The following is an 18,220-nucleotide window of genomic DNA, read 5'->3' on the forward strand; positions in this document are numbered from 1 at the left end:
GACCTAGTGACCTGAAGATCAATAGAGGTCATCTGCAAGTCATTATCAATGTACCTATGAAGTTTCATGATCCTAGGCCTTAGCGTTCTTGAGTTATCATCCGGAAACCATCTGGTGGACAGACATAGGGACATGCGACATACATACCGACGGACGGACGGACCAACATGAGCAAAACAATATACCCCCTTTTCTTCGAAGGGGGGCATAATTAAAATATATTTTGGTGTATGCAAAGGGCATAAATCAGCTGTAATAGTGAGCTTTTAAATTTATAAATGAACTGCACTCATGTCATATCTTGACATCTTATGCACAGCACCATGTCATATCATTTTTTCATCAACATGTTGATTGTAAAGTTAAATTTTTCCACCAATACGATTTTTTTAAGAAACCCTGGCGGATATGTTACTCAGGGACATTGGTTAATATAATTGTCGGTGCAAAAACTTTTTCACTGGCATGCCTTTAAAGAAATTTGTAAATAAAGTGCTAAATATGGGACAAATCCCTGCATCGTCGACTTTAAATAGCCATATTTCAATAAATCCTGAATAATAATAACCAGGATTTTTCTAACATACATGGTAATACCTCCTTTGCATATACCAAAATATATTTTAATTTAAAATGCCTTTAAACAATTATAGAACTGGATTTACTGACCCTACCAAAATTCATCGAAATCTATCGGCAACTATTCCTAGCACATAACACTTTTCACAGCATATCGGGTTTCCTGGGGTGCATTTATGCCTAGCATCTAGAAAAAAGGCCTTGGCAAACAGCGTAGACCCAGATGAGACGCCGCATGATACGGCGTCTCATCGGGGTCTGCGCTGTTTGCTTAAAAGAATTTCTAAAAGAAATATTCTAAATATAGAAATAAATATACTAGACATCCCTAATTTTGGAAGTAAATTGATCCAATTTAGAAGGATGGGAGAGTCCACTAGGCATAAATGGGTTAATGTTAGCCATGTTTTTAAATGGACTGGAAAAATCATATCTCAATTTGTGGAGAAATCATCGGAACTAATTTTCATGAAGACTGAGCAATCAATTAGTCATCAAGAGTGTTTACAAGCTCATTTTTTATTTGGATCAAGTGGCTTAGTTTTTGACACAATAGTGATTTACTTACATAATCTTTTGAGATATCATTCGGCAAAATGCTGCAACCAAGTTTTGGCAAAAAGTATGGCGTTTAGATTGTTCATAAGCGTTTTATTTTATTTAACCTAAGTGACCTATATTTTGACAGTAGTGAACCAGTTTCAAAAATATTTTAAGATATTCTTAAGAAAACTATTATGAGCAAGTTTCATGGGTATTGGACAATAAATGTGGCCTCTATAGTGCTGACCTACTGACCTGATTTACTTGAAAATATTGAGTGAAAATCGATACAAAAGAAAAGAACAATTTGAGTGAAATAATACAAAACTGAAATTTGATAATAGAAAGATTACTGCTTGCATTCACAGGCAAACTGTACATGGTAAGCAGCTCAAATAAAGAACTATTTATGTATAATATTCTTGGGAGCTGGACATTGGTAGCACCAAAATCATAGTTTAAAACATATTGATATATGTAAATGGACGTGTTTCAGGAAAATCTTAATTCAATCTATATATAAGATAAAATGAGGTATATAATTATTCATCATCTGTAACACAAAAAATAATTCCTTATATACATGTATATATTTTAATTGATGTATACAACTTAAACAGGGAGAAATATACCATACAGACCGTGTGCTCAACTTCTTTTTTGACCAACATTAAATTTTATTATTTGTGACATAAAGGTATACAGTAATAAGTAATTATAAATAAAATTACAAACATTTCGGTACATATTTACCATAAAAAAGAAAGACAAATTATGATTTCCAAATTGCAATTGCACACACAGTTTCTATGTACCCCATCAGAGACAATAAAGGAGTTAAGGAGCACACCTCTATTTATTTAGTGACAAGTGATCAAAACCTCGAAAAAACAACAAACAACTGTATTAGAGTGAGTACAATTTTGGTGGGAAAGGAAACGGAAGTGCAGCATCATAATTACCATTAGAGATAATGTTGATGATTCTTCATTGTGTCTCAATAATGACATACATGAAAGGCAATCAAAACACAATCATATCAGGTATGTTAGCTCAACAAAAGAAGTGCCGTGAATTGTCTTATTTCATACAACAAGATATAATCAACCAAACAAACAACAGTTGTACATAATGTTTTGTCCAATATCTGGTTTTAGCAGTCTAAAAACAAATTTTACTACACTAGAAAAAAACTTGGCAATGCCATGAAATCAGGTTGTTTATGTTTTACTCATACATTTAATTGAAATAATTGCGCAATCCGGAGCTAGGTCGGCATATAGGCTACCAAGCGCAATACATTCATTCAAATTCAAGATATTGTGCAAAAATAGTTAACTGGTCCCAAATAGATGCTCTACAATGCTGCTTAATAACAAGTCACATTAAGGAGCTTGATCATTAACTGTATACAATTACCTAAAACCTGAATGTGAAGTTTCAATTGAATACCTGTTATAGAAACAGTGATATGGAGAAGTTACATGTTTACCTTGACAAGATTATTAACTGATGACAATGACAAAATTGAATGCAAAATATATGTAAATTGCAGGAAAAAAAAAATACTTTTGTCAAGAATATTCAAGTGTGCTTGTATCAGTGTCACCAAACCCACACACATGTGATATTGCTTAGAAAGTGTGGCCTAACTCTACTCACCTTGGTTGTGTCAGGATCACAGTAGTCCAAGAGTGTGTCACAGAAGTCAACACCCATCTCCTCAAAATCTCGCGTAGAGAAGTGATATCCCTTCTTCTTACCCATTGTGGAACCACAGAACGTGGCCTGGAGACAACATTTTGGAACAATTGCAATACTGTTAAACATCATAAGGTAAAAATACAAACAAAATGTGGAAGCAATTAAAAGGAATTACTTTTGAAAACTTTCCAGATTTTATTCTCTTCCATTATTTTCACATAACAGTGAGACTTCAATACCTGCACCAGTATTAAGATAAGAATGACCAGTGCCATGCGAAAATGGGCATCATGCAATATGTCATTTGTCAGCAGCTGCCCTCTCAGCCGAGGTGTTGTAGTCATATTAGCTGACAAATTCTGGAGCGATGCACATGGCATAAAACCCATTTTTGCATTAGGTGAGTTATATTAAGCCTGGTGCTTTGAAATAATAAATGAAGCGCGCGTGAGCAATTTTTTGACAAACTATTTTACAGCCAGAGTTATACTGCTTTGTTTCAGGAGAGCTTTCTTTAAAGCTGTAAAAGTTAACATCATAAAAAAACAACACACAAATCAGCAAAATTAAATTACAATAACAACTAACACTAACTAAGCAAAAATAATTAATTTTGAGAATTGCTTTCAGTTGATCAACAAAGGTATGTGAATTGCCAACAAACCTCCATAGTGTAGGAATTGAGTATGCCCATGTTCCACATGACAATCCTGCCTGTGCCCTCCTTGCTCTTCTGTACCTTGAACTTGCAGGAATCAAAGGCAAACTGAAATCATCATGAATATACCATTATAATGATTACACCATAAGGGAACAATTATTGCCTATGATGTTGTGAAGATGAAGTATGTCAAACATGGTTGAAACAACAAAAAATATAACATAAATGATAAAGGAACTGAATTCCACTGTGGATTTTCACATGTAAACAGGTTAAGAATTATACAGAAATTTCCTATAAAAAATAAAAACAGAAAAAAAGATGCTTCTAGAATTAGACCAGCAACAAGTTTCCCTATACCTTATCTGGAGAGTTCTTGTTGAGCATGCAACAAGTTTCCCTAAACCTTATCTGGAGAGTTCTTGTTGAGCCAACAAGTTTCCCTATACCTTATCTGGAGAGTTCTTGTTGAGCCAACAAGTTTCCCTATACCTTATCTGGAGAGTTTTTGTTGAGCCAACAAGTTTCCCTATACCTTATCTGGAGAGTTCTTGTTGAGCCAACAAGTTTCCCTATACCTTATCTGGAGAGTTCTTGTTGAGCCAACAAGTTTCCCTATACCTTATCTGGAGAGTTCTTGTTGAGCCAACAAGTTTCCCTATACCTTATCTGGAGAGTTCTTGTTGATTAGACCAGCAACAAGTTTCCCTATACCTTATCTGGAGAGTTCTTGTTGAGCATGCATGGAAAGATACGTTCACGCAGACGTTTGTCAGGCATGTGCCTGTTCTCACAGCCGTAGATGAACACATTGTGACGTCGGCTGTGCCCATGCAGATCACAGTAGGCAACTATCTCTCGCTCCTGTAGAAGCCTGCACAAACAAACAACATCATCTGAGTTACTCTTTGATAACTTTAGGGGTTAGATGCATGCGCGAAAGTGTTGTCACAGATTAGACCCTGCAGGTCACAGATTAGACCCTGCAGGTCACAGATTAGACCCTGCAGGTCACAGATTAGACCCTGCAGGTCACAGATTAGACCCTGCAGGTCACAGATTAGACCCTGCAGTCGGCACGGTCTTATCAGGGATGACACTTATAACTTTAATTGTATTTTTCATTAAAATGCAGACTCTTCTTGACAATTAAGGCGGAAAGTGTTGTCCCTAATTAACCTGCGCAAACTGCACAGGCTTATCTGAAACAACACTTTGCGCACATGCATTAAACTCGGCAATGCTCATAGGCAACTATCTCTTGCTCCTGGAGCAGCAGGGACCAACAAAAAAACATCATCAGGAAGCATGGCGAGGTTTTACATTAACATGAACTTTCCAGGGTCCTCTTGATTCATGTAGGTTATATATTTAGAGGTCCTGCTCATAAACATATGGGTCCCATTTGTTTATCATAATTTGCCATTTGTAATCAGTTTAAAGTTTTTTAAGTTTATATTGAAATAGGTAACTATAGGTGTTATTAAATGATGTTTGTAGTTATACATTAATTAGACATATCATATAACTCTGTTTAACACTGAAAGTTATCAACATATCAAAATCATGTCTAACATCAGAGAAAGGTTTTAACTAGCAAGGGTTCTAGGGGTCCCAAAGCAGAACTTCAAGTTTTTGTAAACAATTACAATTCTGATTTGAAGTCCCCTTAATAGTATCAGTGAACTATTGGGACAAAGTTGAGAACATTAGATTGTCATGATAAAATGCAATAATTGACAGAAAAACACTTTTGATCTTTAAACAAAAACAAGGTCATATATGAAAATAAATACAGACATGTTTATCAAGTATGTCTATTAAAACTTTTTAGCCACAAGATTATTTGCTGGAGATCATAAAGTACACCATTAAGTTGTTCTTGGTTATTCACAATTATTTTATAGTTTTTGTGCATGGAAGTTTTCGCCATATTTGACAGTATTTCATACCTTTTAATGGCACTAAGTCTGGGTAAGCTCATGTGTGCTCAAACAACATCAGGCAATTGCTTAAGACTAATAACTTCTGGAATAAGACTTCGGGGGAAAAAAAGAAGTAGACATTATCTGAGCCACATGATACTCAAATGGGTCTTATTTCTCATTCTTAACCCTTTCAGTGCTGGAACCGAATTTAAGGCCTTTGCAAACAGTTTGGATCCAGATGAGACGCCACAGAACGTGGCGTCTCATCAGGATCCAAACTGTTTGCTATTCTGATAGTGTTCTTTGAAAAAAATCGAAGAAAATGCTAATTTTAGAAATTCAGCAGAAGACATTTTAGAAGACGACAAATTTACCAGCATGCAAAGGGTTAAGCGTACATCCAGATAAGCCAGCACATCAGTACAGTCTGGTCAGCAGCTACCATGCACATCAGTACAGTCTGGTCAGCAGCTACCATGCACATCAGTACAGTCTGGTCAGGAGCTACCATGCACATCAGTACAGTCTGGTCAGGAGCTACTCTTTCGGCTGTACAGTCACTCATGGTTTCGTGGTCTCATAAGCAGACATTATGACTCCTCATTAGAGTATAGGTGATGCAGAGACATACATATCTGGAGCTACACTGTTTGAATATGTCCTCAGGCCCATTTTCTCAAAAGGAGCTCCTTCCTGACCAATACCCATACAAGATATGACGACAGGTAGGGATTTATACTCAAAATCCTCCGATTGACAGAGCAGCACTCTACTTACTACTGGATTGCACAACAGAGATTTTAAAGTCTATATTAAGCTGTACCTGCGTATCATCTGCTTGGTGTGCCACACTGTGGGGTAGGCATCCTTGAGCACAGTCTTGTAGTTCCTGTTGAGGTCACGACCTGCCAGGGAGCACCGGTAGTTACCCACAATCACTCCGTCAGGGTTCAACATGGGCACGATTTTGAAGATGAACGTGTCGCGTAACAGCTAAAACATGGGAAATAATCTAGAATGGTGAGTTGGGAAAAATACTTGGTACCTTGATTAAAATAGAATATTGACCAAATTATATTTTAACTATTGAAATCAGTGTCATTACCTTTGCAGAGAGCTTCCTAACCCAGCTTAAAAGTTAACGAGTGGGCCAAGATGACCCTAGATCCTACACAAGGGCCTCTTGGACTTGTTGCGGACAATACTCAGAGACAATACATTCTGCCTACACCGGATATTTCTTTCATAAAATACATCCTTTAAACAAAAAATTCCTGAAAAGCCGAAAGTGGGACAGCACTTTACACTCATGCATTAAATCCCATTTTCCCAAAGGCACACTGTTTAAGACCTTATGCAAACCTTCATCACATATCTGAGTAAATGAAAAAAACTCGCATTCAAGACATGAAGCATGTCTAACAATAAATTTAAGATTACTTAACACAATGTCTATTATATGTGGGCATCTTGAGTGCAGTACGAAGATCATATGTTGTTAACCATTTGCATGCTGGGAAATTTGTCGTCTGCTAAAATGTTGTCTGCTAAATTTCTAAAATTAGCAATTTTCTTCGATTTTTTATCAAGGAATACTATCAAAATATTAAACAGTTTGGATCCTGATGAGACGCCACATTCTGTGGCGTCTCATCTGGATCCAAACTGTTTGCAAAGGCCTTCAAAATCCGGTTCCAGTGCTCAAAGGGTTAAATAATGCTGTCAAACTCTGCATTAACCGTGGTCAGGGTGTACCTTGCTGTCGGCAGTGTTGCTGGTGAGGTAATCCAGGAAACCTTTCATCATCCAGCTGGAGTTGCTCTCCCCTGGATGCACGCGGGCTGTCAGTACCACGGCTTTCTTGTGCTGAAGTGACATCACACATAATTAAATAGTGCTTGGGGGAAAACAAGGCTTTATGCATGAGCAAAACGTAGCATCCCAGATTCGCTTCTGCAGTCAAGGATGTAACTTTCATTGAGAGAAATTCTAATCTAAACGATTAACTCTTTCAGTGCGGGAACCGAATTTTGAAGGCCTTTACAAACAGTTTGGATCCAGATGAGACGCCACAGAACGTGGCGTCTCATCTGGATCCAAACTGTTTGCTATTCTGATAGTATTCTTTGAAAAAAAAAAATGAAGAAAATGCTAATTTTAGAAATTCAACAGACGACATTTTAGCAGACGACAAATTTCCCAGCATGCAAACGATTCAAGTCCAGGACCAGTGTTTTCCCTGATAAGCTTGTACAAAGTGCACAGGCTAGTCTGGGACAACACTTAAAGCACATGCATTTAGCCCTGTGTGGGTTTATCCAGAAACCAACTAAATTATACTAAATCAAGCTTCTTTCTGACAGATCATATGAAATATTGATCTTCTCAGCTAGAATTATATTTTAAGAATGAAAATGTTCCTTTACAAACCATTTTGTTTGTTACTAATTATAAATTAGGAACAGCAATATAACAGCTACATACCTTTATGTCTTCTGGATTGGTAGAAGGTGAAGTAATTGTTAATAAATAGACTAGATTTCCAGCTAAAGTCCTACATAGCACTCTTTGTTTACATATCTTTGACTTAATGGGATCATTTTGCAAGTCCAATAAATAATCCTGAAGGTCTGTATATGTGTATGGAAAACAGTGAGCAAAATACACAGTGTCATGCTTATGGTTGAACTCTGTTGTCCATGTGAGAGAGTAGAAGGGCTTCTCCCCTTTCGAAGTCTCGTACCTGAAAAACAAGTGCACATGCATTGAATGTATTTTTTTACATGTACTTGGGCATTATCAGACAACAACACATCAGACAGCAGACTTTAAATTCCATTAAAGTGGAAAATATTATGGCTGATTAGCCAGTGCTGACTGCACAGGCTAGTGTGGCACAACACTTCCCTATGCATTTAGACTGGTTTTCCAGCGCATGGCTTAAAATGTAAATAAGTCCATGTTTTGAAATGCATTTTACTTTTTTGTTTTTATAAACAACAAAGTCATAAAATGTCTTAAAAGTCATCCCATACTTATTAGACCGAAATTATTGAGGTATTAAAATAGTTTACATGGATAAACTTTTGTTTGATAACATTTGTGTAAATAAGAACATATTTCTATGAGGAATTATTTTTCTATTCACTATTTTCACAAAATACGCCTATTTCAGACTACTTGGTGCTACAAACACATGCAAAAAAAAATTCTGTTAATTATATTTAAACATAAAAACAAGAGCACTGCATAACGGGTGCCAGCGCTTGGCTGCGGATGCAGTTTTGAATAAATGAAAGCTTGTCAGAATTTGTATTATTTTTTTTTAGAGGTCACAGTGACCTTGACCTTTGCCCTAGTGACCCAAAAATAGGTGTGGCATGTAGAACTCACCAAGGTGCAGCTGCATATTAAGTTTCAATTTTGTAGGTGGAAGCACTTTCATTTTAGAACCAGTGTTCAAAAGGTTAACAAAATGTTTAGGTTTTATCACGAAGCGGACGGCGGACGACACGACACGACGAGCTGGCTATGACAAGACCTCAGGTTTTCTCCGAAAACAGTCAAGCTAAAAATCATACCATAACACAGACTTAACATTTTTATCATGGGAAAACAAACAGTGGTAAACCAGATTGATGAACTGTACATTATTATGTGCTTGTAACAAAAGATTTACTATCAGTTAAAATATGCTTACAAGAACAAAAACATACTTTGTGTTGTTGCGGTAGTATTTGATGTTGGAGCCATATCGACGCCAGCCTATTTTCTTCAATGCATCTTTCTCACTGTACTGCAGAGGTTTCATCCCATAGTTGTACAAGCTGTCCGGCTGCAATTACACACAGAAAAGAACTAAATTACAGTCCTTTGGATAGCTGAAGTTAATTAAGGGACAATTTGCTGCACAAACCAGTAAATTTGCAATTGGTAAAAGCACTGACTGCTAGCGTTTCTTTGTATGATTGATGGAATCGTGAGTTTGATCCCACCCTCTGTTTTTTGTTTGTTTTGACAAACATTTGTTCTTTTGTTTTAAACATAATTTCATACTAATGACAGTAGTGTCCTTTAAAAGGAAGTAGAGTATCTCTTATAGGAAAGAATATTTGTCACTAATCTGAAGATGTGATCATTGCAATTTGCATAACAGCAAATTAAATGATTGAAGCTGATTGAGCTGGCTGTATAATGTACACCTTTGTTGAATTCTAGCGAGAAGTTGATGACAAATAGACAACAAAGTGGCACCTATATTTGGGGACTGTATGACAATATGAGTTCATACACATATGTCATTCCGAAGACCTATATCTGTGGTACCTTCATGAAGTTGACTATGGTGAAGCGGTACTGCTGGTTGGGCCTGGTGTTGGACACAGAGTAGTAGAACCACTGGGTGTGCTTTGATGTGTACAGGTCATAACGCAGCCACAGCTCGTATTCAAAGTCAGCCCTGCAATCACGTCAAAAATGTAAGGTGTTGTTTAAACCATAACCACTTAGATATGCATTTTGACGCATTTGTAGTGCCTCAGAAAGTTACATTTAATCAAAGATCTTTCTAACCGAAGTTTTAAAGGCTTCATTTCCAACCCTAAGATACTGATGAGTAGCAAACGGCATAAAACCTGAACAGACTGTGAGTTACTGGCAAGCTGTTCTGGTTTTATGCTGTTTGCACATAGCCATTTCACTTTGCTTCTGAGTGCGAAAGGGTTTACAAAAAGTGGTTTAACACTACAATCCAAATAATATCAATTGCATTTATTTCACAACAAAAGTTAAAACAGGTTAGTAATAATCTGGGCCTTAGTTTTTGACAATCTGTCTTTAGATGAACATAATTTTCAGAAATTCTTTAAAGAAACATGTTTGTTCATGAAATGTATTCACTTCTGTGATCATGCTAGCCAGCTATGATATTTTTCTCGAAAAGAAAGTGCAAGCTGTTAAAATACATGCATATTTCAAACATACAGTTCACACAGTTTCAAACATACACTTGAACTGCCTTTGCAAGATTGCCACTCTCAAATCGCGACTCGAACACTAGCGTGGCATCATCTGCAGCCCGGTTCACACTTATGTTACACTGCTCAGGACCTGCTGGGATACCTCCAACCCGAGAACGAACAAACTGCAAACAAAAACAGCTGAGCTAACATAGCGCTTGGAAAAGACATTTTCAATTTTTTGTCATTTTTTTGTTATTTGTGCAAATGACTTTAAATAAAGAGCACACAAGTTGAAACAAGCAAGTGCGGTTAAATGGTACACTGCTTAGAAAATTAAAAAATACACTTTCAAATAGTTCAATAAAGATACGTTTTAAGTTGTACAGTGACAACACTTAAACTCCTGTGATGCTTTCTTTAGACATAGATTTTAAGAAAGAACTAAAAAGGCACACAATAACAGAGTGTTTTAATATCTAAAGGTACTAAACATACACAGCTTTGGTAAAATTATTTGGCTACAATCAGGATAAATAATGAATGATAAAAATCTGCAAATTGATCTTTTATAGTATTGACTTGTTTCAAACTTAATGTCTGCATACAGCATTGGTGATATCGGTACATGTAGCAATCAATGGACATTCCTTAAAACATAGACTAAACAGACAATCTGGTACTACAAGCCATGTTTTAAACAAGGGACAAAATTGTCACAAAACCAGGTTTTCATTGTGAAAAAAAAATCTGATAAAGGGAGAAAAGTCAAACTGAACTTTTGAATCTATTTTTAGTCGTGGCGACCTTGACATTGGAGATATTGACGTGATTCTTTCGTGGGACACACTGTCCCATGATGGTGAACAAATGTGCCAAATGATTTTAAAATCTCACAATGAATGACATAGTTATGGCCAGGACAAGCTCATTTATGGCCATTTTTGACCTTTGAACTCAAAGTGTGACCTTGACCTTGGAGATATCGACGTAATTATTTCGCGCGACACACCGTCCAATGATGGTGAACAAATGTGCCAAATGATTTTAAAATCTGACGATGAACGACATAGTTATGGCTCGGACAAGCTCATTTATGGCCATTTTTGACCTTTGAACTCAAAGTGTGACCTTGACCTTGGAGATATCGACGTAATTATTTCGCGCGACACACCGTCCAATGATGGTGAACAAATGTGCCAAATTATTTTAAAATCTGACAATGAACGACATAGTTATGGCCCGGACAAGCTTATTCCGCCAGCCGGCCAGCCAGCCAGCCAGCCCGCCCGCATTCCCCAATCTAATAACCAGTTTTTTCCTTCGGAAAACCTGGTTAAAAATTGTGATGATAATCTACCACTGATTTCATGAATTGATATCCTCATTTATACGCACAAAAGAAGCAACTAAACACACTTTTTGGATACTAAATATTAAGTAAAAGGCATAAAACGAAACTAAAAATAATTTTTAACAGAAAAAAAAAGTTAAGCCAAAAAGCCTTTTGGCCAATTATTCAATGACAAAAAATATACATAAACAACTGCAAGCTTTTATTGAGGGAGAAGATAAAAATCTATGAATGATCCTTCAATGCAGCTGCATGTTAACTTTCTGCATCAAAATATAGATTTTAAATTAATATGAACAGTTATTATAACAAAACAAGAGCACCGCCTTGCGGGTGCAGACCGCTCATCTATTTTCTTTTTAAAGGTGAAGGGACTCTCATTTTCAATCACAAAGGAGGGAGGGGTGGAGTGAAGAGCGGTGCATTGTGTGGGGGTGTGGACATTTATTACATTTTCTTCCAAAAATGCGAAAAAAAGGAAAAAAAAATCGGGGGGGGGGGGGGGGGGGGGGGGGGGGGGGGGGATTCTTGGGTGCGATGGTTGGACGGTATTTCAAACATAAAATAATAAAAATAAATATTTGTGTTTTTTAACCGTTTCATAAAAAAAAAATGGGGGGGGGGGGTGAGGTGGGGGGGGGGGGGGTATAGTGTGAGGGTGTGGTGGTAATTTGTGAGATGATCTTAAAAAAAAAAAAAAAAAAAAAAAAAAAATAGGGGGGGGGGGGGGGATTCGGGTGGGGGGAGGGGGGGTGGGGGGGGGGGGGATTCTTGGGTGCGATGGTTGGACGGTATTTCAAACATAAAATAATCAAAATAAATAGTTTTGTTTTTTAACCGTTTAAAAAAAAAATTGGGGAGGGGGTGGGGTGGGGGGGGGGGGTATAGTGTGAGGGTGTGGTGGTCATGTGTGAGATGATCTTAAAAAAAAAAAAAAAAAAAAAAAAAAAAAAAATAGGGGGGGGGGGGATGGGGGGGGGGGGGTCACGGGCGATGGTTTGGGTGGAGTCTATTGTGGTATGTCAGGTAAAAGTAGTTTTGTCAAAGTATCAATCAAATCTAATCATAAATAAAGAAGTTATGGCAATTTTAGAGAAATTTAATAATTTGACCTTGAGAGTCAAGGTCATTCAAAGGTTAAGGTAAAATTCAACTTGCCAGGTACAGTAACCTCATGATAGCATGAAAGTATTTGAAGTTTGAAAGCAATAGCCTTGATACTTAAGAAGTAAAGTGGATCGAAACACAAAATTTAACCATATATTCAAAGTTACTAAGTCAAAAAGGGCCATAATTCCGTAAAAATAACATCCAGAGTTATGCAACTTGTCCTTTTACTGTACCCTTATGATAGTTTGCGAGTGTTCCAAGTATGATAGCAATATCTATGATACTTTAGGGGTAAAGTGGACCAAAACACAAAACTTAACCAAACTTTCAATTTTCTAAGTATAAAGGGCCCATAATTCCGTCCAAATGCCAGTCAGAGTTACATAACTTTGCCTGCACAGTCCCCTTACGGTAGTTAGTAAGTGTTGCAAGTATGAAAGCAATAGCTTTGATACTTAAGGAAGAAAATGGACCTTAACACAAAACTTAACCAAAATTTTCAATTTTCTAAGTATAAAAAGGGCACATAATTCTGTCAAAATGCACGCCAGAGTTATCTAACTTTGCGTGCCCAGTCCCCTCATGATAGTAAGTAAGTGTACAAAGTTTGAATGCAATAGCATTGATACTTTCTGAAAAAAGTGGACCTAAACGCAAAACTTAACCAAAATTTTCAATTTTCTAAGTATAAAAAGGGCACATAATTCAGTCAAAATGCACGCCAGAGTTATCTAACTTTGCCTGCTCAGTCCCCTCATGATAGTAAGTAAGTGTACCAAGTTTGAATGCAATAGCATTGATACTTTCTGAGAAAAGTGGACCTAAACGCACGACTTAACCGGACGCCGACGCCGACGCAGACGCCGACGCAGACGCCGACGCCGACGCCAAGGTGATGACAATAGCTGATAATTTTTTTTCAAAAAATAGATGAGCTAAAAATGCATTTCATGTGAATCACAAAATAAATTTAAAACTGTGAATTAAGAAAAGATAAAAATATAAAAATAAAATGAGTCATGAATCTTGATAAAAGAAATCCAGATCTACAAAACTTCTTTAAAATTGGAAATGAGATTGAGGAAAAATAATGTGTGAATGAATTACAATTGTCACAAACCTCTGGTCTTCGTGGCAACTAAAATTAACAGCAATTGGTGTATAATTCAGTATGTTGGACAATTATTAGTAAAATGAAATATATATGAAATATAGGAGATAAATTTAAATGTCACAATTGTTTGTCAAAGCCTGACCCTCCGCCTTAACTTAAGAAATAAAATGTGCGCATCCTTAAATTCAAATCACAGAAACCATGGCTGCAAGTTCGACTGTTGCAGGTTGAAAATAGCAGAAGCACTGCATTAGACAAGTTTGTTTAGAAGAAAGGGGACATAACAAGATATGAGCTTACAAATGTACTCCTTGGCTCATACATGAAGATTAGTCTGCCACCTCTGTCTTCACCATGTACCATGGGCGTTCTTTCTGAACCGGCTGAAATAAAGCCACACAAAATTGGACCTTCTTAAAGATTCATCTTTATACAAATATAATATTTCACCCTTTCCCCCATAAGAAGCAAAGTGAAAATGGCTTTTGCAACCAGCATAAAACCAGAACAGCCTGCGAGTAGCTCAGTCTGTTCAGGTTTTATGCTGTTTGCTGCTAATCAGTATCTAAAGGTTGGAAATGAATCCTTAAAAACTTGAATATAGTAAGAAGTCTTAATGAAATTTAACTTCCAAAGGGACTACAAATGTGTCAAAATACGTAACTAAGGGTTACAGCAGCAGGGTTAACAATTATATGTCTTTCCTTTGAACACCTTACCAAACAAGTATTTTGATAAGAGGTAAATTAATTTTGTTAAATATAATACTTTTTAGGCCCTTGATATCCTTTTCAAGAAAAAATGCGTTGAATGTAAAATGATCAATATGTTATATTAATTAATGATAAACAGCTTCCATGTCTTGCCATATCTTGCTATCAACTCAAAGCCTATTGTGAGGTTACAAAATAATTTGTTGCCTATCAATACATTGATTTGTCGTCTTTTCTGGACATGTTTCATGCTTTAATATTCAATAGAAAATAGTATCTTTTAACAATCATTTGTTATTGTAAAACCAAACCAAATAACTTCAACAAATGGCCAACCAATAAAGGAATTTGATGTACCACTCCACTGTCAAAGTGTCAGGTTCACAGACTAGTTCAATCAATAAGCATTTCACAATCACCAAGAGAAGTGGAAAAATCATTTGGCATTACAACAGGCATTTAACGCAGAACCTTTTATTGTTCCAATATGTATCAACATATTGAACATAATTCAATAAATTGAAATTATGACCATAAATGAACGGTTAATAGGGAGCAAAAATGATTGAAGAATGTTTATGACATTTCTCCGATGATCACAAAATGAACATGGCAACTCACTGTTCTTGTAAAAAGGCTCTGGTTCACTGGGCACATAGGGTATATGCTTGATCCTCTTTTCTATCACCTGGATCTCAGCTGGCCTAAACAACAAACCATAACATACAACACAATTAGCACACATGCTTTGCAGTTGAACTATTCTTTAGCCCACATGATTTTGCTTGTTATTTTAGATAACTTGAAATAAATCCTTTTACAAAAGCTGTGGAGAAAATGTAACCTGTTAAGGCTAACCTTTAATCTGTCAATTAGTGGTTTCATATTAAATACCCCCTTTAGGGAAAATGCAAAGTTTCCAGGGCAGGAGCATTAAGAAGGGAGTATATACATTATCTATGTAACATTTAGTTTTGCCAACACTGGTGCAGTTAATAACAGCAAATGATGACAAGTGTACCTAATCTGTCGCATGGACTATTGTGTCTTTGTTATACATGCATTCTGCATTTAATTTGTGTCCTTATGAAAAATGCACACTTTAATAGTTGACCTTGAAACAGTTGTGAAATATAGAAATGTTGAGAAGTCTACCAGTTTCACACACAACCCATGATAAAAACTTCACATGATTGTAACCCACCATAAAAATGTCCAGGTTGACTGAGGCCAACCTACATATATTGAGGTAAAGATTACATAGATTGGGATCAATATTACATAGAGTGAGATCAATATTACATATATTAAGTGACATCAAAATTATATATATTGAGGTCAAGATTACATAGATTGAGGTCAATATTACATGGATTGATGTCAATATTACATAGAGTGCAGAGGTCAAGATTACCTTAATTGGGGTTGATATAACATATATTCATGTAAATGATACATAGATAGATTGACATCTTACATATATAGAGGTCAAGATTACATATATTGAAGTCAGGAACACATATATTGAGGTCAAGATAATACACAGAGGTCAAGATAATACATTGAAGTAAAAGGTAACATACAATCAGCTCAATAGAAAATTTCTAGCTGAGCAGCCATTTGCATGTATGCAAATAAATGTGAGACTTCCTTTCACATTTACTTAAACGCATACATATCATCTTCCTGGAATTTCATTCCTAAAGGCTGGTGGAATAGTCTGACAAGACACCGGTCACCAATACATACCATCTAGCAGCCTGCTGTGGTCCCAGTTCCTTGGGGAAGAGGTTGATGGGGTCCTTGAGCTTAGGCACCATCCCCTTGCCCTCCTTCTCAACAAACACCAGCTGGGTCGTCCTCTGGATCTGGTCACGCAAGGCATTGTCTACAAATTAAAATGAGGCACCTGTAGATACTATACAAAAGGACAAAATTACACTACAACAGACTTGTATAACATGAGTTGTAACAAGTTAAATTAAGAATCTTCCAAGTGCTAAGCATCATTTTTTTCTATACATTTGTATAGTTAGGCACAATCATTTCCATGTATAAGTCAAAACAATCTTTACTTACAATTCAATACCATGCATTTGCAATATTAAAATTGCTGAGGAATTCAATTTTCTTTTAGAATTAAAAAAGACTTAAAGAAATTGTAGGAATCAGATAAACTTGTAACAAGTTTTAAAGAAGCAGGGCAATAATTTTAAATGAAGTTTTTAGAATGCTCTACACTGAAAACTGTAAACATTTCACAGCCTTCACCTGCAGTACTTCAACCTTTGCAATCAACAAAACAGCCCGATGTATAAACATATTGGTATCTGAACTTTCACCTACGCAATCAGCAAGACGGTCTGATGTAAAAACATATTGGGATTGAACTTCCACCAACCCAATCAGCAAGACAGCCTGATGTTTTACATATTGGGATCTGAACTTCCACTAAAGCAATCAGCAAGACAGCCTGATGTATAAACATATTGGGATCTGAACTTCCACTAAAGCAATCAGCAAGACAGCCTGATGTATAAACATATTGGGATCTGAACTTCCACCAACGTTATCAGCAAGACAGCCTGATATTATAAACATATTGGGATCTGAACTTCCACCAACCCAATCAGCAAGACAGCCTGATGTATAAACATATTGGGATCTGAACTTCCACTAAAGCAATCAGCAAGAAAGCCTGATGTATAAACATATTGGGATCTGAACTTCCACTAAAGCAATCAGCAAGACAGCCTGATTTATAAACATATTGGGATCTGATTTTCCACTAAAGCAATCAGCAAGACAGTCTGATGTATAAACATTTTGGGATCTGAACTTCCACCAACGCAATCAGCAAGACAGCCTGATGTATAAACATATTGGGATCTGAACTTCCACTAAAGCAATTAGCAAGACAGCCTGATGTATAAACATATTGGGATCTGAACTTCCACCTAGGCAATCAGGCAAGACGGTCTGATGTATAAACATATTGGGGTCTGAACTTCCACCTACGCAATCAGCAAGACAGCCTAATGTATAAACATATTGGGATCTGAACTTCCACTAAAGCAATCAGCAAAACAGCCTGATGGATAAACATATTCGGATCTGAACTTCCACCAACGCAATCAGCAAGACAGCCTGATGTATAAACATATTGGGATCGGAACTTCCACCAACGCAATCAGCAAGACAGTCTGATGTATAAACATATTGGGATCTGAACTTTCACCTACACAATCAGCAAGACAGCCTGATGTACAAACATATTGGGATCTGAACTTCCACCTACACAATCAGCAAGGCAGCCTGATGTATAAACATATTGGGATCTGAACTTCCACCAACGCAATCAGCAAGACAGCCTGATGTATAAACATATTGGGATCTGAACTTCCACTTAAGCAATCAGCAAGACAGCCTGGTGTATAAACATATTGGGATCTGAACTTCCACTAAAGCAATCAGCGAGGCGGTCTGATGTATAAACATATTGGGATCTGAACTTCCACCTACGCAATCAGCAAGACAGCCTAATGTATTAACATAT

At 36.7% G+C, this 18,220-nt stretch overlaps 1 protein-coding gene across 10 annotated transcripts in view; it reads right to left on the reverse strand.

Annotated features, from left to right (window-relative positions):
* The window catches only part of LOC127838685 (cytosolic carboxypeptidase 2-like), a 177,655-nt gene that overhangs the window by 92,681 nt on the left and 66,754 nt on the right, over positions 1 to 18,220 (reverse strand). For all 10 annotated transcript variants that reach the window (XM_052366566.1, XM_052366575.1, XM_052366580.1 and 7 more), the window contains 12 exons: positions 16,414 to 16,552; positions 15,286 to 15,368; positions 14,252 to 14,334; positions 10,422 to 10,558; positions 9,742 to 9,874; positions 9,132 to 9,250; positions 7,900 to 8,158; positions 7,171 to 7,281; positions 6,239 to 6,408; positions 4,202 to 4,361; positions 3,491 to 3,592; positions 2,785 to 2,910 (listed from right to left, as the gene is read on the reverse strand). In XM_052366566.1, coding sequence (XP_052222526.1) covers positions 2,785 to 2,910; positions 3,491 to 3,592; positions 4,202 to 4,361; positions 6,239 to 6,408; positions 7,171 to 7,281; positions 7,900 to 8,158; positions 9,132 to 9,250; positions 9,742 to 9,874; positions 10,422 to 10,558; positions 14,252 to 14,334; positions 15,286 to 15,368; positions 16,414 to 16,552 — 1,622 coding nt within the window. The remainder of the gene's footprint in view (positions 1 to 2,784; positions 2,911 to 3,490; positions 3,593 to 4,201; positions 4,362 to 6,238; positions 6,409 to 7,170; positions 7,282 to 7,899; positions 8,159 to 9,131; positions 9,251 to 9,741; positions 9,875 to 10,421; positions 10,559 to 14,251; positions 14,335 to 15,285; positions 15,369 to 16,413; positions 16,553 to 18,220) is intronic.

The sequence above is a fragment of the Dreissena polymorpha genome, chromosome 1 (genome assembly GCF_020536995.1).
Source record: "Dreissena polymorpha isolate Duluth1 chromosome 1, UMN_Dpol_1.0, whole genome shotgun sequence".
In the NCBI taxonomy this organism is placed as follows: Eukaryota; Metazoa; Mollusca; class Bivalvia; order Myida; family Dreissenidae; genus Dreissena; species Dreissena polymorpha.